General features: G+C 50.8%; 1 protein-coding gene across 1 annotated transcript; it reads right to left on the bottom strand.

Annotated features, from left to right (window-relative positions):
* Positions 1-2,045: 2,045 nt before the first annotated feature.
* Positions 2,046-23,239, bottom strand: DBF4B (DBF4 zinc finger B). The gene is made up of 11 exons (XM_060256033.1): positions 23,065-23,239; positions 17,658-17,840; positions 15,482-15,532; positions 14,393-14,468; positions 11,470-11,561; positions 9,985-10,027; positions 8,600-8,645; positions 8,016-8,126; positions 7,583-7,697; positions 5,786-5,910; positions 2,046-3,665 (listed from the first exon to the last, which is right to left on the bottom strand). Exons 4-11 carry the CDS (start codon positions 14,403-14,405, stop codon positions 2,456-2,458), a joined length of 1,755 nt encoding a protein of 584 aa, XP_060112016.1. The 5' UTR covers positions 14,406-14,468; positions 15,482-15,532; positions 17,658-17,840; positions 23,065-23,239; the 3' UTR covers positions 2,046-2,455.
* Positions 23,240-27,632: the final 4,393 nt, after the last annotated feature.

Below are 27,632 nucleotides of genomic sequence, written 5' to 3'. Positions count from 1 at the left end.
ATCGAAGCACAAATCACGATCCATGCCTAAAATTGCTGATTTGTGGTTTGTTCTGAATCAGTTCGGGTGCTCGTGCTATGTATGACTAGCAAAACAAAGTGGCTTGTTTTGAAGGCGTTTGTCTGTGCCGTTATTGATAGGGGATCCTCCTTGCACGCTGCAATGTGCCCAGTGTGATGACATCACTCAGAAGTGACGCTATCGTGTCCGGAATGTTGCCCCAGAAAAACATGCCTGGCACTTCCAGGTGGCATGTGCCAGCGCTTTCTAGCCCTCCTGAACCAACAAACCACAATTTGTTCCGAAAATTAAAAAAAACACACGAAACGAACCACTGATTCGTGCAAACCAATGAATCACGTTCACGTTCCGTGGTGGCCCTTAGTCCAACTGGTGGGCTTCCGCCTGACTGTGAAGATAAGGCAGGGGGGAAAAGGGGAGTCAGAAAGGTGGGCGAGACGAGACAGGGCTGAAACGAAGAGAGAGAGTAAATGGACTTGATGTGGTCTTCATTCATCACTCTTCAAAGAACAGTTAAATACATGTGAGTGATACGGACCAGTCTGTGGCTGCAAACTCCTACCCAGCCGTGCACTTCAACGGTTGACTACTCTCCCTGTTGGAACCCCAGCTAAACCACCCAGCAACAAGGCCCCCAAGCTAAGTAGGCAGGAGATGAGGAGAGGGCTCTCACGGACTCAGAGAAGGGTAGGCCCCCCACATGCTCCTGGGAAGGGGGGAGACAGGAAGACACACACACACTCTTCTTCCCTGAGGGTTTGTCCTTAACGAGGGCCTGGAGACCTCCTGGAATTTCACCCGCTCTCCAGGCTGCAGAGATGCTTTCCTGCAGAGGGACTGGCCACTCTCGAGGGCATTACGTAGAAATCTCAGATTGGCATCACATCCCTGCTGAGCTCCCCCATCTCTGAGGAGAGTCGGTTTGGTGAAGTGGTTAAGTGAGCGGACTCTTATCTGGGGGAACCGGGTTTGATTCCCCACTCCTCCACTTGCACCTGCTAGCATGGCCTTGGGTCAGCCATAGCTCTGGCAGAGGCTGTCCTTGAAAGGGCTGCTGCTGTGAGAGCCCTCTCCAGCCCCACCCACCTCACAGGGTGTCTGTTGTGGGGGAGGAAGGGAAAGGAGATTGTAAGCCGCTCTGAGACTCTTCGGAGTGGAGGGCGGGATATAAATCCAATATCTTCATCTACCTCACAGGGTGTCTGTTGTGGGGGAGGAAGGGAAAGGAGATTGTGAGCCCCTCTGAGACTCTTCGGAGTGGAGGGCGGGATATAAATCCAATATCTTCATCTACCTCACAGGGTGTCTGTTGTGGGGGAGGAAGGGAAAGGAGATGGTGAGCCGCTCTGAGACTCTTCGGAGTGGAGGGCGGGATATAAATCCAATATCTTCATCTACCTCACAGGGTGTCTGTTGTGGGGGAGGAAGGGAAAGGAGATTGTGAGCCCCTCTGAGACTCTTCGGAGTGGAGGGCGGGATATAAATCCAATATCTTCATCTACCTCACAGGGTGTCTGTTGTGGGGGAGGAAGGGAAAGGAGATGGTGAGCCGCTCTGAGACTCTTCGGAGTGGAGGGTGGGATATAAATCCAATATTTCATCTACCTCACAGGGTGTCTGTTGTGAGGGAGGAAGGTAAAGGAGATTGTGAGCCCCTCTGAGACTCTTAGGAGTGGAGGGCGGGATATAAATCCAATATCTTCATCTACCTCACAGGGTGTCTGTTGTGGGGGGGGAGGAAGGGAAAGGAGATGGTGAGCCGCTCTGAGACTCTTCGGAGTGGAGGGCGGGATATAAATCCAATATCTTCATCTTCTGAGCACTGCCCCCCACCCCAGATTTCCAGCAGAGCTCTGCCCTTCTCGGTCCCCTGAAGTCTGTGGGCCCAGGAGGACAGGTCTGGTGTCCTCAGGTCAGCCACACCTGCTCCCTCTAGCCAGCCTCACGAGGGTGGCTGCCAGCATAAAACAGGGAGCTTCCTCGGAAGGGGAATTAAGATGCGACAGACAGACAACACCTTGAAGTGACAGTCTTGGAAATTTATTTTCAAAAAAAGTCCTGTTAAAAAACAATTCATTCGTTCCTGTGAGAGAGATAACACCAGAGAAGCCACTGGCCAGAAATCAGAGAAGGTGGTGGGAGGAAAACTGGGCCCAGGCTTGGCCCTTCGCCCCCCTCTTCTGGGAGCAGTGCAGGAGGTTGGGGGAGGGGTTGTGTGACTGCAGGGCTGCTTCCTCTCTTGCCCACTGCTGGGAAGGAACGCAGCCTGAATACAGCTACAACAAGTATCCCCCACGCCGCCCAAAGGCTCCCCCCCCCACAGGCTGACCTTGAAGCATGTTTGGCAGCCTGAACAGAGAGCCGAGTCCTGTGGAGTGCTCTCCCTGGCCACTGGCAGCACCCCCCGTTGCAAGGGTGCGTGGGGGGATATCAGTCAGAAGGGTGGGGCGGGCTCATTTCGGAAAAGAGGGCCCAGCCTGTCCAGGGAACCAAAGGGAGTCCGCAGAACCTCTTTGTGGCCGTGGCAACCGCTTGAGTCTCCCTGGCGTGCCTCGCGAGGCTCCAGGGTCTGCCAGAGCACAGCACAAAGGTGGGATTCGTAGCCGCTGTCTTGCACCCTGACGCGGGTCCCCAGAAGCGCAGAGTCGATGGGATGCTCGAAGGGGACCCGGGAGGTGCCTTCCAGGGCGCACAGAAGTGACCTGTCCCACTCTGACTCGGAGGAAGAGGGCTCCGCAGAGCACACCAGGGGAGGCAAGCCTAGGCCCGGCCACTCTGGCCCAACTGCCTCCAGGAACTGAGAGGGGCCCACGCCAGGAGAACGTGGCCGGGCCCCAGAGTCAGGCAGCTGGGAGGATGGGCATGTAGCCGAGGGAATGTCAGGCGCGACGAGTTTGGCATCTGCAATGGGGGATTTGTGCAGGGCCTGCGTGCGCCCTTCCTCACTGGGAAGGACAGCACCCCCTTCCTTCCGCTCCGGCTGCTGCCCGGTACCTGTAAGAGCACAGTCTCGAGGGGGCCGAGCGGAGCCTTCCGGAGGGAGCTGTGTGGGGGCGTGAAGGCAGTGCTGGGGCTTGGCAGCTGGAACTGCAGAGAGCTGGAGGCCTCCTGGACCAGACTGGCTGCCACGTTCTTGAGAAAAGGAGCCTTCTGTTGGGCCAGCGGGAGGGATGCCCGGGTGCACATCTGGCAGTAGCTGTCTGGTCAACGCAGGCCTCTTCTTGACCTGCCCAGAGGGGCTGTATGACAGTTTGCGTTTACGAGGCTGCGGGGGCAGGGGAGCAGCGGGGTCCCCCCGGATCGCTTGCTGCGGGGCAGTCCAAGATCCTGCTCTGAGGGAGGCTGCGGGCTTCAGCAGAGCACCTGCATCCGCTCCTCCTCTTCCATGGTGCTCAGCACCACTGCTGCTGCCGCTGCCACCGGCCTGGTCAGATAGGGGCTGGGAGGTGAGTAGCAGTGCCGGGGTGTTGAGCATCTCCGCAGGGAGACTTTGGTCCTCAGCCGTGGGGGTTGACCTGACAGAGCAGCCAGCTGAGCTCTCACCAGACAGGCAGGATCGTGGAGGTGGGCCAGAAGATGTCGGGAGGCTCTGCAAAATGTCCTCTCGAAATCCAGAGCGGTCATCAGAAATAGCCGGAGGTACCCTGAGGGAAAGAAATGGAGACTTAAACTCTACCTGGTGTTTTCAAGTCAGCAAAGCAACTCCTGTGCACTGTCACTCTCTCTCTTTGAACACCTTTGTGTGAAGAAAAGGGGCCAAGAGTGATAAAGCGAGTAGATTCCCAAAGACTGCTCAAGGAAGTCCAAGACTGAAGGAGGGAGGAGAACCAGGGAATTTGCCCAGCTGGTCAACTAGGAATTGCAGAAGGAACTTGGGCCCGGTGCTATTATTGGCACCCTTTATGCAATGGGCCCCAGCACTTATTGTCCGGGCCACCAAACTCAGCAGGGCCGCTAACCACTAGGTGCAGGGGCAAGAGTTCCCTCCGCCCCCCCCCCCCAAGCCATGAGGAAGGGGCTGAAGGCAGCCACTGGGCGAATGGCAGGAGCTCTGGTGCCCCCACCACAGCGGACATCTCTTCCATGAACTAGCCTTTGGCAGATGCCTGTGGGAAACTCTTGAGCAGGGCATGATGGGACACAGTCATTCTTTCTTTGTCCCCAGCACCGCCAAGTTCCAAACCAGGGAAATTCAGAAAATGGAACTCTGGAGTGCTTTTTTTTTTAACTTTTGGAAGAAAGTCGGAATGGAAAGCTTTAACCCTTTCCACCCACTGTAGGGATGCCAGATGGAAAACCCCTGGAGATGAGGGGGTGGAGCCTGGGGAGGGCAGGAACCTCAGTGGGGCACAAGGCCAGAAAATCCACCTTCCAAAGCAGCCATTTCCTCCAGGGGAACCGGTCTCTGGAGTCTGGAGAGGAGCTGGAATTCTGGGGGATCCCCGGGTCCCACCTGGAGGCTGCTGGGATTTCTAACCCCGTATTAGTTTCCTGGCTTCAAATCTGAACCCCTCCCTCCCCCCAGCCGAACAAGACTCTCAGGCTGAGGAGGCCAAAGGCACTTTCTTTTGGGGGGGAGGATTGGGATAAAGTCAGGCCTTTGGCTGAGGCGGTGGATGTCCAGTAACATCCGGGCTCTGCTGCTTCTGTCTTGGGTGCCTGGTCTCGGTGATCTGTTTAGGCAAAACAGCCCTGGCATGAGTTCAAACAGGTAACAAACAAAGCGGCAACGCAGTATATTACAGACCAAAATCACCACCACTATGTAGCCAAACAATAAAGAATTTATAAATTCAAATCTGAAATCCAATCCTTTGCTGTCAAAATTCTTCTTTCGACAGCAAAAGACTGAATTTGCAGAACAGCTCTGGGATCAAGCAGCTCTGCAAAACGTGACCCGTAAAGTCGACAGGCACGTAAGGAGAAGACCGGAGCCTTCGGAATCGTTACTGTAGGGGATCTGGATTTGCCACAACAATGAGAAGGACTATGAACGTACGCTCTAAATGAAAGTTTCAACAAGGATCTTCCCTGGAAGAATTATACGGCACATCGGTGAAAGAACTGGTTAGATATTTGTGTTGTGGAAATTTTTGTACTGTGTATAAGGTATCTTTGGAAAATAGGAAGAGGCTTCAATTTTGGATTTATAAATTCTTTGTTTGGCTACACGGCGGTGGTGATTTTGGTCTGACATGAGTTCAGCCAACACTGAAGAAGAAGAGCTCTCATGCTGTGCTGCTGAGCAGCTGCAAAAATTACTTGACTCAAGGCTGGTTGGTTGGATTGATGTTTTGATGAGTTGTTTTAGTCATGCTCATATGATTTTACTCAACTATATGTGGTCAGCTGCCCTGTGCCTGCTTGCGGGGTTGAGTGGGATGCAAGCCTCAAAATAAATACATAAATAACACCATCCCCGTGGCAGGCCCATTTACTCAATTCAACTTCCCAAGAAGACCGCTAACAGCCAGCAGGCCTCGATCCAACAGCAGAACATCTGACCCTTGAATTGAACATATGAACATATGAAGCTGCCTTATACTGAGTCAGACCCTCGGTCCATCAAAGTCAGTATCGTCTTCTCAGACTGGCAGCCGCTCTCCAGGGTCTCAAGTGGAGGTTTTTCACACCTTTTTGCCTGGACCCTTTTTTGGAGATGCCGGGGATTGAACCTGGGACCTTCTGCTTCCCAAGCAGATGCTCTACCACTGAGCCACCATCCCTCCCCCTTGCATACAACTTCCAGAACCGCAGACGTTACCTCAGCGGCAGTGGTGAGCAAGAGGGTCCTGCAAAAATGTTGTTCATTTGGGAGATGAGATTGTCCACTGGAGCATAGTGGGAGGCGTCCAGGACAAATGCCCGATGGCGAGGGCTGTGGAGGTGCTGCAAGGGAACATAAAGGCGAAATGAGAAGGCACCAAGTGGGGCAAAAGGTGCTGGGAGAGGAAGGCATGGGGACCAACGGCAAACAGCACTAGCTCCCACGGGCAAAGGACAGACAACGCCCTCTGCGGTCAGAGATGAGAAGATTGGCAGGGCTTTGGCAGAGCAGCTTTCAGGGGAAGCCGGGAAGAAAGGCTGCAGCTCTCTGCATCCCAGCCCTTCACAAGAAGAATTCACTCTATACAGCTGCCTGACTAAATCTGGATGTGAAGGCGCCCAGGGAACTGGTGATGGTTCCACGTTGCTGCCCCTATGAAGTCTAGCAACTCACTCTGCCTGGCTGACTGATATGAAGGAATCCCAAGACGTTAGGAGGTTTCTGCCACCACAAGGTCTAGCAACTTGCTCTCCCCAGGGAACAAGATCCAAACAAAAGAACCCTAGAAGACTGACTCTGCAGTCTTCTGGGGTTCTTTTGAAAGGGAAGGGTAGCCGCCTCACCTCCAGTTTACGCACTAGTCACTGCAGTCAGGCCAGCTTGAAGGACCCAAATTTTGTGTCTGCGCCACAATTCTGCAGGAGCACAGAGTTCAGCTCCTGTTTAAAGACAGGCAGTGAGTTCCTGTCCCTTATGATTGCAAAAACTGGGTAGGTTTGTTGTTTCAGATGCCAGAACATAAGAGAAGCCATGTTGGATCAGGCCAATGGCCCATCCAGTCCAACACTCTGTGTCACATAAGAACACGGTTTGGAACCACAACTGGTGCAGAACAAAGTAACCGACCCTTGATGGGGGAGGCCTGATCTCTGAGGCCTGCCAGACTGCCACAGTTCGTTGTCTGCTTCTGGGGCGATTCACTGTGCTGCTGTTGGATCTTTCAAACTTTGGACCAGGACAACATAGGGACCATCTTTGCCCGTACCAACCGGCACGCAGGTTGAGATCTCTGGTGGCTGCCCTCCCCTGCACGCCAACTCTGTCAGAGGTGCCCTACCCACCTGGGATGGCTTTCCAGAGATCAGTCAAAACAGTCCTCTTCCACAGTGCCTGTGGAGGATGGTGGTTGGGCAATGGGTATGTTTGTGCCAGGTTTAATTTTAGTGAACTTCTGGTATATAATGCTCTTCTACTGAGTGAGAGACAAGGGATATATGGTGGCTGTGTTGTATGTTTTTTACGTAAGCTGGGCTGTCTGTTTTTAATTACCGCCTCTTTTGGCTGCTTGGCTTTAGAAGAAGAAGAATTGCAGATTTATACCCCGCCCTTCTCTCTGAATCAGAGACTCAGAGTGGCTCACAATCTCCTTTATCTTCTCCCCCCACAACAGACACCCTGTGAAGTAGATGAAGATATTGGATTTATATCCTGCCCTCCACTCCAAAGTCTCAGAGCGGCTCACAATCTCCTTTACCTTCCTCCCCCACAACAGACACCCTGTGAGGTGAGTGGGGCTGGAGAGGGCTTTCACAGCAGCTGCCCTTTCAAGGACAACCTCTGCCAGAGCTCTGGCTCACCCAAGGCCATTCCAGCAGGTGCAAGTGGAGGAGTGGGGAATCAAATCTGGTTCTCCCAGATAAGAGTCCGCACACTTCACCACTACACCAAACTGGCTCTCTCCAAGTTTTTTGTTTTGGGGGCAGGGCATGCATTTCCATCATATTAATTAGTAACCATTTGCAGTTCCAGAAAGGTTTCTTCACAACATTCACAGTAGCCTCTCTGCCTTTTTGGGAGTAGACAACAGTCAGACGAACTGCCGCTGTGAGCCAGCTGGCCTTCTGGTGTTCTGCAGGTGGAGGGGAGAGGAAGAGGGGGAGAAAAACAACATGAATTCATGGCACTCCCTCCCCCTCTCAAGCCCTCGATTTCATTCCTCCAGACATGACACAGACACTACTGCCCGTTCTCCTGCGCCCCACTCAGGGAAGCCCAGCTAGAGGGCTCTCCCCTCCAACGGACTGTGACACAGAAACCCGCCCCCCAACAGTGGAGTTTCATTCTGCAGCAGGGTCCCCCTCCACACAAGCAGACCTGGGTTCCTCGGTGCTGACTGGCCCAGCTGCCTTGCCCTCTGGATCCCCCCTCCCCCCACGCACACGCTTACTTCGAGCTGGCCGGGGATCGTGGAGAGTCAAATGGGCTGCTGTGTCTTCTCCCCTCTGGGAAACACAGTTCCGGGAAGTTCTTGAACTGCTGCAGGAAGGGGCAGAGTCTTCTACAAGAGCAAGAAGTGAGGATCAGTCCAGGGAGGATGGACACGGCAGAAGACCTGGGTGTACGTCTGGTCTGCAGAGATTTTAGGCTGGGGCACAAAGGGACAGCCAGGGTTCCCCCGGAGCTGAAACCCCAGAGCCAATGCCCAGGTTCATCCTTGCAGAACAGCGGGAATATCAAAGACCTGGACCCCCCAAGCATGCGCAGAGTTCCTTACTCTTTCTGGGCCCTCAAGTCACAGCTGACTTCTGACAACCTTGTAGGGTTTTCAAGGTGGGCTGTTTTGTGCCTCTTCCTCGGTGGTCTCCCACCCGAGCTCGAACCAGGGCTGATGCAGCTGAGCTTCTGCGCTCTGAGGGGCTATGAACTACTTTCCTCCTGCACGTCTGGGGGAAAGGGTGGGTGTGCAGCCCAAGGGGTGATGGCTTCAGGGAGGCCCTGGCAGACACTCCCCGGGGGGCGGGGGACCCTTACCTACTCTCATCTTCAATTTTCAGGAAGGGCCGCTGGAGCCTCGTCACTAAAAAGGAAACACAAGTGGGGGGGGGGAACAAACTCAATCGTTTTTGCACAACCCCAAAGAGAAAATCAGACAATGAGAAGATAAGAGTTAGTTAAATATGAGAGAGAGAGAGAGAGAGAGAGGGAGAGAGAGAGGGCTGTGTTATCTCCTCCTCTCAGAGGAAGAAAGGCCTGGTCGCTTTCCTACCCAAGCAACTTTTCCCGAGAAGTTTGGCACAGAAGGGGTAGGGGTGCTGCTAAGCAGCCGGCTCTGCGAAAAAGAGCTCAGCAAGCTGTTGCCAGTGACTGTTGCTTAAGCTGTGCGCAACAAGCCGATTCTTCTATTAAAATGACAGCCTGCCTCTTCGGCAGGCACAGCGCCAGCACGGTGCCAAAGCTGCATTGTTAGCAAGTGGGACGCGGTCCAGCGCTGGCACCTGCAGCAGCGTCTCCAGGGAATACAAGACAGACCTCATTAGCTGCACAAAGAAACCCTCTTGGCCGTTTCAAGCATCAGAGGAATGCTTAGGATGTGGGGAAAGGTGGAGGGGGGGGGGGAGAAAATGTGAACAGCTGAGGCATAGCAAGGGGCGTCTAACATGGCTCCCCTGGGCTGAGGAGGCCTCCAAAGGAAATATTCGAAGAGGGACAGAGCTGAACCCAACAAAAAGAGCCCTTCCCGCTCCCGGACCCAGCAATGGAGAAGCAGCAGTTCTCATGCAAGGATTCTCCGGCAGAGTGCCCTCAGGCGTGTGCCCATGCAAAGAGGCACATCCAGTCTCCACCCTCACCCCCTCACACTGGGCATTGCTGGGGATGGTGCAGAGGCAGCCCAAGGAAACAGGATGGGATAGAAACAGTTTAAATAAATAATAGGCACTGCATTACGGATAGGGGACTACTAGAGAAGGAAATAGGTACAAAACCCTAACGCTGACAGAACTGACCACTAGGGGGCAGTGTTCCCTCTAAACTGATGAATGTGAGCTAACTCAGTTTTTTTTAGCCTCCGGCTCTCACACTTTTTCGTTTTAGCTCAGGAGGGACAGCCCCAGAGCACACTAACTGATGCAGCAGCCAAATCGCTCACTCACAACTTTAATGCCGGTAGCTCAAGAAGTAGAATTGTTGCTCAACTCCACAGTTTAGAGGGAGCATCGCTAAGGGGCTGCCAGCCAAGGCAGTTTTGATGGATACTCTCTGGTGTCATGAAAACTGCCAGTGGGCGCTTTAAACACCGAGTGTGCTCCCCGGAGCACCTATCCAAGCCACAGCGCTGGAGGGTGTTGTGATGGAATGGGAGGCAGCAAGTGAGTGCCCGGGCCCACAGTCTCCAGCAGCAGCACTACCAGACTCACCTTTCAGAGTGCGGGCCTGCGACCTGGAAGGAAGGGGTTTCATCTAAAGCAAGGAGAACATCACAGTCAGAGAAGGGCGGGAAAGGCACCACGCCAGCAGCCACCCTCAAGAAAGCCGGGGAAGTTACATTTGCACCTGTCCCGTCCACGTATGTACGTGGAAGAAGTTTAGGCTCTGGGGATGTGGGTGGCATTGCACGTGGCAGGATAATGGTGCCACAGCAGTCATTTGTCAGGTTAAAACAATTTCATTGGTAACATAGGGTAATAAATCTATATCTTACGTCTTTAAAAACTTCTTTTATCTGCCCCATATATTACTTTCTAACCACCCCTCCCCCCGTTACTTGACCCCCGCCAGTGTTATTTACTTAAAAAGCAAATATTTAAAGGTACCCTTAACTATTCAAACAAAAATTTATATTCTTCTTCTTTTTAAAACTTAATCATTATCAAAAATTGTCCAATGTCCTTTTATTTTCCACTCTTTTTCTACGTATCTTCTAAACTTTTCCCACTCCGTCTTAAAAACTTCTAAATCATAGTCTCTTAATATTCCAAAATCACATGGTCGCTACTGCCCAGGGTGCCCACTATTTCCACTTCTTCCATCAATTCTTCCTTGTTGGTGAGAATCAAATCCAAGATAGCAGATCTCCTTGTTTCCTTCTTCACTTTCTGGAAAAGGAAGTTGTCAGCACGACAAGTCAGGAATCTATTTGACTTTTCATTTTTAGCAGAGTTGGACTTCCAACGGATGTCTGGGTAATTGAAATCTCCCATGGTCACGGTATCTCTTCTCTTGGAGAACTTTGCAATCTGCTGTAGCAGCATCTCATCCAAGTCCGCTGACTGACTTGGTGGTCTATAGCAGACCCCCACAATAATATCACTGTTATTTCTTACTCCTTTTATTTTTACCCAGAGACTCTCAACTGAGCTGCCATGCTCAGATTCACATATTTCCTCACAAGTATATACCTCCTTCACATATACCGCTACGCCTCCGCCCTTTCTCATTTGCCTGTCTCTTTTAAATAAGTTGTACCCCTGAATCCTAATATTCCAGTTGTGAGGGTCATCCCACCATGTTTCAGTAAGGCCTATTATGGTCATTGTTGATGAGGCTCTCTGCAAGTTGCAATGGAGAGCACCGCTGGGCTAGAGGGTCTCACAGGGAAGGGATCTCTTGGATCTCAGGCTGCCAACCTCCACGTTGGGTTGGGGATCTCCCAGAATTACAACAATGCTTCAGACTACAAAAATCACCGATTTGTTTGTTTTAAAATGTATTCTACTGCTCCTAGGGAAAATGGCTGCTTTGGAAGGTGGCCTGCATGGCATTAGGCCTTGCAGAGGTCTCTTCCCTCCCCTCCCCAGCCCCAACCCTCAAATCTCCAGGTATTTTCGAACCCAAAGCAGGCAACCTTCCTTGTTTTTAAAGGAGGCTGCCTCCAACCTTAAGCCTGGCTCAGTGAGTCCTACCAGGATGCCCAGACTAGAGCTGCCCCCTCCACCAACCTGTCTTGGGGCACGGCACCCCTTGGAGTCCAGCCACTGGAAGTAGGAGAACATATCTGAGTGAGGAGACGAGTTAAGGAGCCAACAGTAAGTTCTACCCTGTAGAAAAAGACAAAAAGCACCATCCTACCCAACTCACCCAAACATTGGGTGCAAGCAATGGGAGGTTTAACACAGGATATCTCCCCACAGGCAGGCTGAAGGGCTGCCATCCACAGGCCTGCAATTTCCCGGATCTCCTTTGGAACTCTTTTTAAAGATGGGGGTGACATTTGCTACTTTCCAGTCCTCAGGAACGGAGGCAGATTTCAACGAAAGATTACAGATTTTTGTCAGAAGATCCACAAGTTCAACTTTGAGATCTTTCAGAACTCTTGGATGTATGCCATCCGGACCTGGTGACTTATTAGTTTTTAATTCGTCTATCAGTTGTAGGACCTCCTCTCTTGTCACCTCAATCTGACTCAGGTCTTTCAACACCCCTTCCAAAATTAGTGGTTCTGGGGCGGGCAAACACTTGTCATCTTCCACAGCGAAGACGGAGGCAAAAAATGCATTCAGCTTCTCAGCCATCTCCCTATCCTCCTTCAGTAATCCTTTTACCCTTTGGTCATCCAAGGGTCCCACAACCTCCCTGGCTGGTTTCCTGCTTCTAATATATTTGAAGTAATTTTTATTGTTGGTCTTTATGTTTTTTGCAATATGCTCCTCAGCCTTCCTGAGGGTTGTCACTAAAACAGCACCGCTAAGTGTGAAGCTGCATCACTCCCCAGTACAAAGACAGAGAGAGGCCTCTCCTCCCACCATGGAAACATCTAGTGGCCCTTATGCCCAGGTAACTGCAGCTTCCACAGTAAGGAAGAAATTAAAGACTGTCTTTTGGCTCAAAAGTCCAGTTGTCTGCTGACAAAAAAGCCTTTGGCTTGCTCTTGTGCTTCTGATAGCCGCCTGCCCTGCCACAAATCAGTAGGCAAAGCTTGTCATGCCAGGGAGGCGGGCAATGAAGCCGGCTAACTCCTGAAGGCTGTGCAGAGGGGGTTGACGAAGTCGTGTCTCCCTCGGCAACCACCTGTACTCGGCAGCTCTGACATGGCACTTTCTAGCCCAATGACAGGCCCAATGGCAGAAAGAGGAGAGGTCCATCTAGATTACCACCGGGGCCTTCTGCACCAGCAGACTTGGGCTCTGGTTGCTCAGAAATCTGACTCCTTGTGTTCACCCACCCAAGGATTATAATCCAGGCATGCAGCCAAGATAACAACAACGCATGAAGCCCCAGTTGAAATCTCTGCTGCGTTGTTACAAAGTTCCTTGGGCAGCCCTCGGCAGGGAGCTCTCCGGAGCCAGCTGACCTCACATCTTATTGCCAAGAAATGGGTGAGCTTTAGCCTACTCCTGAGTAAAGGTCACTTGGGGGAGAAACATATTATATATTCCAGCCGTACAGGAAAACAGCACAATTTCAACAAATTCTTGCTGCTATTTTTGAACGAACAGCAAAGCCAAACCTAAAGAGGTATTCCACTGGCTTAAGCGTCTCTTAAGAATCCTGGAAGCTGCCATTTATAGAGGGACGGGCGGAGTTCTGCAAAGGTGCACAACTGCTGCACGACAAGAGGATTCTCTGGGACACAACTTACACACAAAGCACAGCTTTTGGATATATGAGAAGCTTTGAAACTGATCTCTACTTCAGAGAAATGCCCGAGCATGCCAGAAGAAGACTGCAGATTTCTACCCCACCCTGCTCTCTGAATCAGAGACTCAGAGAGGCTTACTATAGCTTCTCCCCTCACAACAGATACCCTGCTCTCACAGCAGCTGCCCTTTCAAGGACAAGCTCTGTGAAAACTATGGCTGACCCAAGGCCATTCCAGCAGCTGCAAGTGGAGGAGTGCGGAATCCAACCCGGTTCTCCCAGATAAGAGAGCTATGGCTGACCCAAGGCCATTCCAGCAGCTGCAAGTGGAGGAGGGGGGAATCAAACCCGGTTCTCCCAGATAAGAGAGCTATGGCTGACCCAAGGCCATTCCAGCAGGTGCATGTGGAGGAGTGGGGAATCAAGCCTGGTTCTCCCAGATAAGAGAGCTCTGGCTGCCCCAAGGCCATTCCAGCAGTTGCAAGGGGAGGAGTGGGGAATCAAACCCGGTTCTCCCAGATAAGAGAGCTCTGGCTGACCCAAGGCCATTCCAGCAGGTGCAAGTGGAGGAGTGGGGAATCAAACCCGATTCTCCCAAATAAGAGAGCTATGGCTGACCCAAGGCAATTCCAGCAGCTGCAAGTGGGGGAGTGGGGAATCCAACCCGGTTCTCCCAGATAAGAGTCCGCAGACTTAACCACTACACCAAACTGGCTCTCTGTATCTCTGTAGAGTCTGTACCCTCCCCCCAAGCCACTATTGTAAATGGGGATTAAACTGAGATTTGGGATGCAATCCTAGCAAAACTTCTCTGGATTAAAATGAGATTTACCTTCAGCCGGATCTTTTTAGGATTGCTCCCTTAGAATACGTCTGTGTGGTGGGGAAGGGGTGTCCATTGTACCTAGGGGACTGCATTCAGGTATCATGGTAAACGGAACTCAATTCAAATTTTTCCAAACCCACCAGTTGCACTCGACATCCAAGGAAGGGGAGGGAAAAGCACGCACAACAATAAGCTGCAATTATGCCCGCTGTGGAGCAGCCTTCATTTGTCACATCATCCGAATGCAGCTGACTAGAAAGTCACCTTTTAATTCAAGAACAAAGAAGCACGAGGAACAGCCCCAGCTAAAACCTTCGCTGTTGCAGAAAGGCCTTGGGAAGAGCAAGTGCCACAATGCTTCCTCTCCCAGGCAATATTCATCATGGGGACTCATAGGACCTCTGACCTCATGAGAAAGATACCATCCATGTGCATAATCTGTATGCCCCAGGATCGTGCACTGGCAAGGACTCTGCTGCCACCGCCACCGGTGTTACTCTGGAAGCAAAGGAAAAGAAAACATTCAGAGAGCACAAAGGAGACCTACACAGCGGAGTTTGTGGGACAGCTTGGGAGGAGGGAGGATTCCCCTTCTTTGAAAAGTTCTGAGAAAACTCCCTTGCTTGGAGACAGAACTGAAAGTTCACGACTGGTGCCACCTTCTGCTATCTTAGGAAAGGCCTCTCCTTCACCACCTTTCCCTGGGGCCTCAGGGGCAACAAGGTACCCTGCTGGCATCCTGGCCCAGACTCTCCCCCTCTGCTCCAGTCCTTTTCACAAAGAACCACAAGACCTTTCTGACTTCCCCTACGGCTCCTGCCTTCGCTGCTGGAGTCATCTGGAGCCTGTCACGAGCACTGTGCCTACTCCCTGGGTTGCATGCTGGTGGTGCGTGGCCAGGGAGACTATTTCCCCTACAGCAGGGAGGTCAGACTAACTGGGGTTAGGGGACCATCCATACCTGTGTCTCATCGCTAGGTAGAATAATAATAATAATAATAACTTTTTATTTATATCCCGCCCTCCCCGCATAGCAGGCTCAGGGCGGCTTACAACACGTAAGTACGATATACAAAAAAACATAATACGTAATAGTACATTTAGATAAAACCATCATTTAACACACATATTGAATTGACATTAAGGTGCTATAACACAGATCTTATAAAATTCAGTGGCTAATAACATCTTCAGCGTATCTATCTTATCTCAGCATTAAGTGAAGGCCGATTTGAATAGAATGGTCTTGCAGGACCTGCGGAATTGGTCCAAGCAACGCAGGGCCCGCACTTCCTCCGGGAGTTGGTTCCGCAGTAGTGGAGCTGCGACAGAGAAGGCCCGTTCCCGGGTAGTCTTCAATCTGGCCTCCTTTGGCCCAGGGATATTCAACTGGTTCTTTCCAGCTGACCTCAGCGCTCTCTGGGGTTCATATGGGGAGAGACGGTCCCTCAGGTAGGCAGGTCCTCGGCCATATAGGGCTTTAAAGGTAATGGGCATTCCGCCAAGCTCACCTGAGTCCCGACAGCCTTCTGCAAGAGAGCCTTCCCACGGGTGACCGGGACCTGCGATAAGGGAGGGGGGCAGTCAGAATAAAGCAGACACACCGGGAACAAAGAATCAGGTTTTCCTAGACTCGGCAATGGGCTGCAAGGCCCATCCCTGTCTCCGTACAACTCCTCAGCGCTGTGGTGGTATCAGCACCCATCATTTGTTTCCCGCCACCCTATCAACCGTCCCAAAAACGGAAGTTTGCAAGCTGTGCACATCTCTGCCAACCACTTCCAAGGGCAGAACTGCCAATTTCCTTGGAGAAGGCACCCCTGAGGAGACATCCGGAAGTCAAAGCAGCAGCTCCTTCCTTCCCTTCGTTAGCTTGGAAAGGAGAAGAGAGGCCTGCCTGCCTGCTTCTCCCGGAAAGTCTTCTTCAGTCGGGCCCTTTCAGTGCCGCTCAGAAGTCCAGCCCACCGGCTGCATGTAGGCCACAGCATGAGCAAATGAAAGACAGGTTACAGATACGGGTAACAGGCAGGGGATCAGGCTTTGCTAGACACAGCAGGGGGCTACAAGGCAGCCACTCACCCCTTCCCCAGTTTCCCAGTCAAGGGCGCTGCAGAGTTGGGAAAGGAAGCCTGGAAGGGGCTGAAGTGGCCTTGAGAGCCAGCACCCTCCCACACCTGGAACACGCAGCACCAGCGGGCAACAGAGCCTTGGGCTGGAGGCACGTTGGGGGAACTGAGGCTCTTTAGTCAATGAAGGGGGGGGCGCCTTTGCAGTTAAATTTGCATTTTTAAAAATAAATCGGGAGAGGAGGACCAGGAGTTGCACAGAAGCTGTGGAGAGGGACGGAAGGCACCACGACAGAGCCCCTCTGCTCAGACCTTCCCTTCTGCATAAGCGTTCTACAACTCAAGGGCTACAGATAGGGTTGCCAACCTACAGATGGTGACTGGAGACCTCCTGGAATTACAAATGATCTCCAAGCAACAGGGATCAGTTTCCTCTCCCCAAACCCCACCCTCCTTTGGCTCCACCCCCAAAATCTCCAGGAGTTTCCCAACCCAGAGTGGAGCTTCCACAACACGGCCCCCCTTCACTCCTCTTGCCCCACCCTCAACGCTGCTATCAGAGCCTACCTACAAAGAAACTGGCAATTGACATAGTAGAACAGCATTCTAGCAGTATGTCAATACCCAATTTTAAGCCATAGCCATATGTCCATTACTGATGGAACCTTCATACCCAGGCACCTCCCCGTCCACATGGCGCATGAAGGTGCTCTGGCCACAATCCCTCCCAAACCAGGCTTGAAAATAATTGTGGCAAAGCGGGGGAAAATAAAGGAAGGGGGCAACTAGATGAACGTTTGGTGGATGCTCTGAAAAAAACCCCTATGCCAGTTTGAGACGTGAAACCAGAGCAAAATCTTTTTAGTAGGAGCAGCCCCCGTGTTAACTACCATTTGCAACCAGCCTTTCTGGTCCCAGAGGACAGAGTTCCGAAGCACGACGTGGCAGCACACGGGCAGAAGGTGGCTCGCAGCCACTGGCCGCTCGGTGGTGGGATCTGCAGATGAGGCCGCTGCAGACCGGAGCGCAGGGGCTGCTGCTGCTGCTCCCAAATGACCCAAGAGCCAGAGGAAAGGGCTCCCCCAGCTGCTTTGGCCTCCGCTGCCTGCGTGGGCTGAGCATGCCTGCCTCATTCAGCACCTAAAGCGATTACGTTGCATCATTGCTGGAGGGGAGGGCAGTGGCCTGGATGGCCCAAGAGAAAGCCAACCTTGATAAGGCAGATGTCGATAAGAGTCTCACAATCCTCACATTAAACCCGTGTGGCATAGCGAACAAATGAAAAGGCCCCTGTGACCGCAGAGCCATTGTGGCTGGATTTAGGTGTCTCCCAGTCAATTCTCCCATATCTCAGCACTGGTTGCAAAGATACGAACATGCAAGCACAGCAGAAACAATTGCCCTCAAAGGAGGCTTCCCACTGTGTTCCAGCACGAGTACCTGCTCTGGACTAGCCTTCTTCCACTCATGCCCAGAATAGTGACTCAAGCAGAAACACAGAGTGGACTCCTTTTATGACATACAGAAAACTTGGAGGGGGGGGGGGCGGTGTCAGGTGAAGTCCACCTCAGGCTCAGAGTGAGGGAGTTAAGCCCTGCCAACCCATTCCACAGTATCTTACGGCATCTGCTGGCTTGTGTGAGGGATCTCTGTGACCCTTTCCAAGTCCCACAGAGGTCTGAGTTCCAGCTTGGGTATTCCTTAAGACAGCAGCAGTTTGCTTTCTTCCCCAATTCTCCTTCCTGGCCTCTGGGTTATTAGAGACAATGCACGACACCTCTTTACTGAGAAAACTTTCCACGACCTGGAGCCAGAAAAAAGGAAGCAGAGAGGAGGGGACAATATCATTTAAATAACTATTTGGCAGAGTTGGGGACTCAGCAAGAGGCTTCAAATCCTGGGGGGAAAGATTAGAGTCTGCTCCACAAACACACAAATCCAAGTGGATTCACTGCTCAGTCAGGCTACAGGCTATGGTCCCTGCAACGGATCCAGAAATGCTTCCATTACAGATTGTCACATTTCCCACGTAACCAGGACACTTTAAAAACAGTTAGCTGGAACCATCTCATCTTCGACTTTCAGATTTACTTTAGCTTGTTAAAAAGAATAGACTTCCAATAAATAACCTGTGTGCTCTTGGTTATCTGCAGAACTTAGAGCGATCAAAGTTATGGTTCTCAAAGCTGTTTTACAATTCAAACTTCAAAAAAGAAATGTGTTGCAGGGTGGAAAGAGGAGGCACTTTCCAGACACAGCTGTTTGCCCTCTGTAAGGGGCCAGGGAATGAGAGACAGCGCCCTTCCCCTCTCCCCCAACACAAAGGGGGCTGCAGAAGAGATACTGAGCTGCTCTTTTTTTGGTGTTGTTTAAAACGATTTATTATAATCTAATGTGTTGTAATATCATATTATCATTTGTTATTTAAAATTAATACACATACATGACATTTTCTCCACCCCTCCCCCCTTTTGGTGACCCCCGGCAGCGCCAACCCCCTTTACGAACCATTCCTTATTGCTATTTTATTTAATTTGTTAAAAGGTAATAAATTCTATCTATTAAAGAATCTTTCTTCATAAAGAAAAAAACGTTAAAAAGAAAAAAAAGCCATATTTGTAATCCAACTTCATAGTAGTCCTTTTTAGTCATTCACAAAGAAACGAAAAAGATATAATCCAATAATCTCATTTTTTAACTGTAATCCATATAAAGGTTCTTCAGAGATTAACCATTGTCAAAGATGGCCAAACGTCCTTTAACGTTCCATTGTTTTTCAATATACTTTTGAAACTCTCCCCACTCGTTTTTAAACTTCTCTAAATCTTGTTCTTTTAAGGTTCTTGTAAACTTGTCCATTTCACTCCATTGCATAACTGTCAAAGCCCACTCCCACATTTCTGGTCATTTGTCTTGTTTCCACCTTTGCGCATATAATGTCCGTGCAGCTGATAGCATATGCCAAATTATCGTTCTATCTTGTTTTTGAAATGTTTCCATTTGTAATCCCAACCAAAAAGGTCTGGCGCGTTCTTAATATTATATCCCAAAACTTTCGAAATCTCTTGCTGAATCATTTGCCAAGATTGTTTCGCCTTTTCACAAGTCCACCACATATGGTAGAAAGATCCTTCTTGGGTTTTTTTACATTTCCCATATCTATCCGACATCTGATTGTTCATTTTTGCCGATTTCTTAGGTGTCATGTACCACCTACCGTATTTTTCACACCATAAGACGCACTTTCCCCCAAAAAAAGTGTGTGTGGGGGGGAAGTGTGTGCGTCTTATGGAGCGAAGGTACCTACCTTCCTGGGGGGGTCGATCCGCTGCCTCCGCCTCTGATCCCGGCGCTTCCCCCGCGCCTGCCTGCCTGGCTCCAGCTCTGACGCTTACAGCAAGCGCCAGGATCGCTCCCTCTGCCCTCCGATCCCGGCGCTTGCTGTAAGCATCAGAGCTGAAGCCAGGCAGACAGGCACGGAGGAAGCACCCGCCCCCTCCACAAACCCAGCGCTTTGCAAGCGCCGGCTGTGGAGAGGGCAGCGTGCTTTCTCCGTGCCTGTCTGCCTGGCTTCAGCTCTGATGCTTACAGCAAGTGCTGGGATCGGAGGGCAGAGGGAGCGATCCTGGCGCTTGCTGTAAGTGTCAGAGCTGGAGCCAGGCAGGCACAGAGGAAGCACGCTGCCCTCTCCACAGCCGGCGCTCGCAAAGCGCTGGGTTTGTGGAGGGGGCAGCGTGGAGCGATCCCAGCGCTTGCTGGAAGAAGCTGGAGCCAGGCAGGCGCGGGGGAAGCGCCGGGATCGGAGGCAGAGGCAGCGGATCGCCCCCCAGGAGGAAGGTGCGTCCTATTATGGTGCAAAAAATATGGTATATAACATTTTAAAGCAATTTTCTTTAATGTTATAACATGTAGATATTTTCATAGAGCTCTTCCATAAGTGTTCCCGGGACTCCATCTGTATTTCTTTAAGATACTGATCTGTTCTTGAGGCCAAGAAGCCCCCTCCTGCATAGACCATGACAACATGGTCTGGGATCTCTTCAGCGGCTACAGGATCTGCACACATGTGATGCTCAGAACCTCTCATCTCAGCTTTCCCTCTCCTGAAGCTGCACAAGGGTGCTCAGCATTGCCAGAATTGCAGGCAGACTAAGTGCACCTCTCAACTCCACCAACAACTGCGTTTAAGATCATGGCTGAAGAATAAAAGTCAAACGCTGGTTTTGCAAAGGAGGAGGAAGAGGAAAGGGGGACACAACAGACACCCTGTGAGGTAGGTGAGGCTGAAGGTGTTCTGGGAGAACCGTGACCGGCCCAAAGTCACCCAGCTGGCTGCACATGGAGGGGGAGGGGGAAATCAAATCAGAAGGGAAAGTTACTATGCTTCTGTGAGCCCGTCACAGACCTACACCCACCTAGAGATGTGACTGGAAAAATTAGAGAGGTAGGGAGAAATGGAGTGTTTTCCGGTTTCTTCCTGATGCCTTTTTTGTTTTTTTTTCCGAAAAATTGGAAAAATTGAAAAAAGGGAAAAAAAAATTGATTCTGGAATGCTTTATTTTAACATGATGAATAAAATATTTTAAGACAAGGTGTTCAAATATTTTCCATATCATTTGTAAAAAATATGTATGGTATCGGATTATTCTAATTTCTGGGCACTGAGGATAAGCAAGTCCTAGGTTACAAACTGAACTGTCCAATGCAAGAACAAGGTGCATTTCTTCCTTTAGGAAGTGATGTTGTCACAAGAAAAGAAAAAGGTTTCAGTTTTGTTTCTGCATGTGGTGGGGGGGTATACTGGCACTCAGGCTTCGCTGTGCCTCAAAGCCTTGGAAGAAAATACAGAGCAATAAAACGGACCTGAAAGTATATACTTAATTTTTAAAGGTAAGAGTTTTCATTTATCTGTAAAAAGTAAAATTGTCCATAGTCATATTTTATGTTCCTAAAGTAACAGAATGACTTTCAATCTGAAAAAGAAAAAAGAAGTGCTAAATGTAGCATTTTTTTTTCAATTTTTCCAAAAATTTCCATTTTTTTCTGGAACCCCCCCCCCCCCAAAAAAAAAACAACCCCTGGGGTTTTTCAGTTTCAAAATTTCCAGAAATTTTACATCTCACCTAATCTTAGCTATAGGGAGTAGTACTTATTTTTAGTTTATTTACATTATCTATACTCTGCTTTTCTCACAAGAACTCAAGGTGAATTACACAGAGCGAGCCAGGGCAATCACAAAAAAAAAAAAAAAAAGGGATATTCAATAACAAATGCATTAGTATTTTAGAAGTCTGGAACCACCTGAAAGAAACTTCAGAATGTAACATGATGCACAAAATCATAGAGATGGGAGGGCCATCTAGTCCAACCCCCTGCTCAATGCAGGATCAGCCCGGACCTAAAGTATCTCCTACAACTGTCCGTCCAGCTGCTGCTTCAAGACTGCCAGTGAGGGGGAGCTCACCACTTCCCTTGGTAGCTGATTCCACTGCTGAACGACTCTTACCATACAAAAGTTTTTCCTAATATCCAGCCAGTACCTTTCAGCTCTCAATTAAAAGGCATTAGAGTCCTCTCCTCTGCTGCCTCCAGGAACAGCTCCCTACCCTTGACAGCCCTTCAGATCCTTCAAGAGAGCAATCCTATCCCGCCCCCTCAACCTCCTCTTATTCAGACTGAACATTCCCAAGTCTCTCAGCCTTTCCTCAGAGGGCTTGTATTAATATGGATGCATGAAATTACATAATAGGATACTACATACATGCTACATGCAGCAGTATAGGCCACAAGTCCCAAGAGTTTATCCAAGTAAGTTTGTGAACCGCTTTGGAGAGTAGAAGAAACTTTTGAGTCCCGTGGCACACGAAAGCTTATACTCAGAACAAAACTTTGTTGCTCTTAAAGGTGCCACTGGACTCAAAACTTTGTTCTCTTGCTTCAGGCCAACACAGCTACTCACTCCAAATCCATTTTGGACAGTGCAACCCTATTCCCTGTGCAGAAAAGCCTTCTTGAATAGTTTCGTTTTGCATAGTTTGCAGAAGGCCAAGAGAGCGGAAGCTGACTCCAGACCTCCTGGGGCAGTTTAAGTTTATTTCAATTTATATCCCGCCCTTCCCACCGAAGTGGCTCAGGGCGGCTCACAACATATAAAATCTAACATAGAATTTTAAATTTAAAATACATCAATTACAACAGTTAAAACATTAAAATAATAAAACATTTAAACAGCGATCTATCAAAACACTACACTGAACCTTCTATAGAATTTCTAATGCCAGTTAATTATAGGCCAGCCAGTTAATTATAGACCAGCTGTCTTACAGGCCCTGCGGAACTGGCCAAGGTCCCACAGGGCCGTCACTTCTTCCGGCAGCTGGCTCCACCAGCAAGGAGCCGTTACAGAAAAGGCCCTGTCCCTGGTGGATTTCAGACGGGCCATTCCACAAGGATTTCAGGCAGGCCATTCCACAAGGCAGGAGCTGCAAGGGAGAAAGCCTGTGCATGGGGCCAATGGTCGATTCTGCCCATTTGCAGGTTGGCAGCAGCAGAAGCCCCTGCTGACCTGAGTTGTCATGACAGAGCATATGGGGAAGAGAGGGGCCAAGACTTATTGGACAAGGAAACATTCTCCTTAAGCTCAGGGCAGTGTTTTTGAGCACAGTTTGGTGTAGTGGTTAAGTGTGCGGACTCTTATCTGGGAGAACCGGGTTTGATTCCCCACTCCTCCACTTGCACCTGCTGGAATGGCCTTGGGTCAGCCATAGCTCTGGCAGAGGTTGTCCTTGAAAGGGCAGCTGCTGTGAGAGCCCTCTCCAGCCCCACCCACCTCACAGGGTGTCTGTTGTGGGGGAGGAAGAGAAAGGAGATTGTGAGCCGCTCTGAGACTCTTCGGAGTGGAGGGCGGGATATAAATCCAATATCTTCTATCTTCTAAACTATTTCTTGTTAAGCTGGTACTATTCTAGGTTCTATTATGTTTTTCTTGCAGAGGTCTTCCCCTCTAGACCAGGCAGAGAAGGACTCACCCCACCAAATCGTTCCACAGACTTTTCCAGAAACTCCAGGGTCTTGCCCCTGGGAAGGTCCAAGAAGAAAGATTTCCCAGCCAAGGGCCGGCTCCTGATGGATCCCACACTCTGAACTTGTTTCCTAACTGGTTTACTTTGAATCTTCTGGACTGCACCATCTGCTCGAGCTGGAAGTTAAGAGACATGGAAAAGAATTCTTTGGGACAGTGATCCCCCAAGGCACTCACTGATGCTGCCCTCTCACTTCCTCGCCTTAACACTACTAGCTCCGAGAGCTGTGAAGCAGCAGAGCCCAAGCAGGGTTAGGAAACTCTAGAGCAAACTGGCAGCTTGCAAGGAATCCAGGCCAACCCCTGTTCCTTTGACCATTGTCATGGACAGGAGCTCACAGTCAGGTGAGTGGGTGGCTCTTTAAATAGGTGGTGGGTGGCTCTTTAAATAGGCTGTGCTATAACCACTGCCAAATATTTGGCCACCTCCATGCAGAATTTTCAGAGCCTAGAAGAGGTGAAGTAACCTTTTATTTCCTCTGAGTGGAAGAGAAAGCCCTGAGGTGTTTTGCAACTCCTTTGTTAAAGTGGCTTTCTCTATCAGTATAAAAAGCAGAGCTTATTGGAAATAAGGAAGTGCCTTAAAATGGTCAGTTAAGGCACTGATCCTCCATCTAGACACCTAAGCAGAGCACCTTCAAGATCCTGCAGACAACTCCGTTTTCAAATGCAAATGGCAAGAACTGCCCAAGATGGATGGGTGATATGTCTGGGGGTATCCCAGCAATTTTGTAAGCTTAGTTTTGTGGCACACAGTGTGGGCCTGCCAATTACGGTTTCCTTTTTTCTGTTTTTTCAAGTTACTCCAGGTACTCTGAGCAAGAGCCAGTGTGGTGTCATGGTCAAAGGTGTCAGACTAGTATCAGGGAGACACAGGTTCAAATCCCCACTGGTACTATGGAATCTCGCAGGGTGACTTTGGACCAGTCATGCTGTCTAAACCTAACCTACCTCACAGGATTGTTTTGAGGATAAGATAGAGGCAAAGAGAATGCCGTGAGCCACTTTGGATCCCCCAAAGTGAACGGTGAAAGGTGGGGTACAAACCCCTCTGTTGGAACAGAACAACAGGCAATGCCTGGAGACAAAAAAAATGTCCTGTCTCTTCAATAGAGGTTTCACAAGGTGTGATTAACCGCATGCCTTGAAAAGCTTAGCTGCCCATTTCCACATATGATTAGAGCTTCTACCAGAGAGAAGGGCATTCCCCCCGCCCTCCCCCCCCCCCCCCCCGGTGCCTATTAAGAACCAGAGGAGCGCATGCTGGGCGTTGCCTGCCCCGCAGTCACCCACCCGCCTCCAAAATGGTCTTGCCCACAGGGGAGAATCCAGTTCTCAACCACTATCAAGGCATCACACCGAGCAGTGCCTGGAGATGCCTGGCCTTCTTGTGCCCACCCAGTGCCTGGGACTCGGGTTGCCAACCCCGGCTTTGGAGTGCCCTGGAGATTTGAGCCACAAGCCCTGCCCTCCCTTTTCTCCTGAGGGTCCGGCAGCCCCACAGAGGGCCATGCTGGGCTGCACTGCCGACAGGCCAGGAGAGTTTAAAGGAGGAGGGCTTCTTGGGGAGCATCTCCCGGCGGCAGAGAGGGAGCCTCGGGGGAGGGGAGGAGGCTGGCAGCCGAGAGATGCCCCTGCCAGTGGGGCTGCCTCGGGATGGGGCCTGGGGGCTTCGCCCTCCTCTCCCTCTTGGTTGCCAAGTCCAATTCAAGAAACATTTGGGGACTCTGGGGGTAGAACCAGGAGCAAGGGTGTGACAAACATAATTGAACTCCAAAGGGAGTTCTGGCCATCACATTTAAAGGGACCGCACACCTTTTCAACATCTCCATTGGAAATAATGAAGGATAGGGGCACCTTCTTTGGGGGCTCATAGAATTGGACCCCCCGGTCCAATCGTTTTGAAACTTGGAGGGTATTTTGGGGCGAGGCGCTGGATGCTATGTTGAAAATTTGGTGCTTCTACATCAAAAAAACAGCCCCACCCCCAGATACTCACGGATCAATTCTCCATTATTTCCCATGGAAATCGGTCTCCATAGGGGATAATGGAGGGGCCAATAGGCATCCCCCCCCCCCCGCTTTCTGATGACCCTGAAGCCTCCAAACCGGGGGGTCCCCTGCCCCCACCTGGGGATTGGCAACCCTACTCCCCACTCCCGGGGCGGGCGGGAGAGCTCCAAGAGAGACGCGAAGCAGATTAATGTCTCCCTCCCACCCCGGTCCGAGCGCTGCAGGCCGCGCCGACTCCGCCTCACCCATGATAATGGCGACAGCAGCGACCTCCCCTCCTCGGAGCGGTCCGGGGATCCAATTTAAATTTCGTGCCCGGGGCTGCGGCGTCCCCGCCTCTCCGCTACGGCAAGCGAGAAGGGCAAGCGAGAAGCTACGGCAAGCGAGAAGGCCCAAGCCAAGGCGGGAAGCCTGCGCGACGCGATCGGCCCCTGCAGGGAGGGGAGGGGCTTGTTGCCAGGCAGGGGCGGGGCTAGCGGAAGGAAGGAGGGGCAGGCGCTCCACACTTTCCCCCCACTCCGGCGGCGAGGCTTGCCTTCATTTAAAGGGACCGCACACCTTTTCAACATATCCACTGGAAATAATGAAGAATAGGGGCACCTTCTTTGGGGGCTCATAGAATTGGACCCCCTAGTCCAATCCTTTTGAAACTTGGAGGGTATTTTGGGGAGAGGCACTGGAGGCTAGGTTGAAAATTTGGTGCTTCTACATCAAAAAACAGCCCCACCCCCCAGATACTCCCGGATCAATTCTCCATTAGAGCCCAATAGCCTGTCTATCTGAGGTAGGCAGCTCAGCTCTCAGCAGCCTCTTTGGCCTTGCATTGCTACTGGGGGGGGGGGGATTTTGTGCCAGAGGAACCGAGAAGGGAGGGCCGAGGGCAGCAGGGTTCGGAAGCGAGGAGAGCTGGCCTTTGCCTCCCGCCCCTGCTGCAACCCAGAGCGGCAGCACCGAAGAAGCCCGACAGCTCTGGGCAGTTTCCTCTCGGCGGCGTCGAGCCTCAGGACCCTAAGAGAACCGGTCATTTCGGCTTTCCCTCGCCGGGTCCAATAGGACACGTGCAAGAGAAGGACACCAGGCAAGGCAAGTGGGAATCCAGGAGCGCCAACCAAGGTTTATTCAGCATGTCTGCTCTCTTATGATACGTGCACACGGTTGGTCTTCAAGGTGCCCCTCTGGACTCCCAGCTTTGTTCTCTTGCTTCAGAGCGACAGGGCTGCCCACCTGGAGCTGCTTTCCAAATCACCCTCGAGGCCATCAAGCCCCTGCCTGCCTTCTCTTTGGCCTCCCTCGAATTCCCCATGAAGGGGCAGGCATAAGGCGGCTTCTGCCCAGAATCACACGGCTGCATTACACTTGGTTGGCCTTCAAGGGGGCCCCAGACTCAAACTTTCTTAGGTGGACAAGAACATCACTAGGAAATGCATGCCTTTTTGTTTTACCTAGACTTGTAGCAAGAGCAATTAACAGGCAACTTTTATTACCTTTTATTGGTTTCCCACGCAAATGCTATCCGGACCAAATGGTCTTTCAATTTGTTTATTACACTATTTTACCATTGGACCCTAACTTTGTATCACTTCACACTCTTAACCTATCAGATACATACGTAGCTCTGCTCACTGTGCCCCGTTCCATTGTCTGAAGAAGTCTGCATGCATACGAAAGCTTGCATTCTGAATAAACTTTATTGGTCTTAAAGGTGCTACTGGACTTCTACTTTGTTCTGCTGCTTTAGACCAACACAGCAGTCCACCTGCATCTTCTACCATGAAAATAATGAGAGGTTTCCCTTTTATTAGACATTTAAAACAAAGTAAAAACAGAGAAAACGCAGTAATGATTAAGGTTGCCAATCCCCAGGTGGGGGCAGGGGATCCCCCAGTTTGGAGATCCTCCCCCCGCTTCAGGGTCGTCAGAAAGCGGGGGGAGGGGAGGGAAATGTCTGCTGGGAACTCTGTTATTCCCTATGGAGATTTATTCCCATAGAAAATAATGGAGAATTGATATGCGGGTATCTGGGGCTCTGCGGGGGGGTGTCTGTTTTTTGAGGTAGAGGCACCAAATTTTCAGTACAGCATCTAGTGCCTCTCCCCAAAATATCCCCCAAGTTTCAAAAAGATTGGACCAGGGGATCCAATTCTATGAGCCCCAAAAGAAGGTGCCCCTATCCTTCATTATTTCCTGTGGAAGGAAGGCATTGAAAAGGTGCCGTCCCTTTAAATGTGATGGCCAGAACTCCCTTTGGAGTTCAATGATGCTTGTCACACCCTTGCTCCTGGCTCCGCCCCCAACGTCTCCTGGCTCCACCCCCAAAGTCCCCAGATATTTCTTAAATTGGACTTGGCAACCCTAGTAATGATACCAAGCTGCTGTTAAGACGGACCCCTCCCCTCGACTCACTCCCCACCCTTCATATTTCAAATAGGAAGGCATTTCCCCCTTGCTGCCATGGTTTCGCCAATGCGCCTGCGCGCCGCCGAACGGCTCTACTGCGCGTGC

Source organism: Heteronotia binoei, chromosome 15 (genome assembly GCF_032191835.1).
Source record: "Heteronotia binoei isolate CCM8104 ecotype False Entrance Well chromosome 15, APGP_CSIRO_Hbin_v1, whole genome shotgun sequence".
In the NCBI taxonomy this organism is placed as follows: domain Eukaryota; kingdom Metazoa; phylum Chordata; class Lepidosauria; order Squamata; family Gekkonidae; genus Heteronotia; species Heteronotia binoei.
Note: the sequence above shows the minus strand (reverse complement) of the source record. Positions and strands in the feature narration are given on the sequence as shown.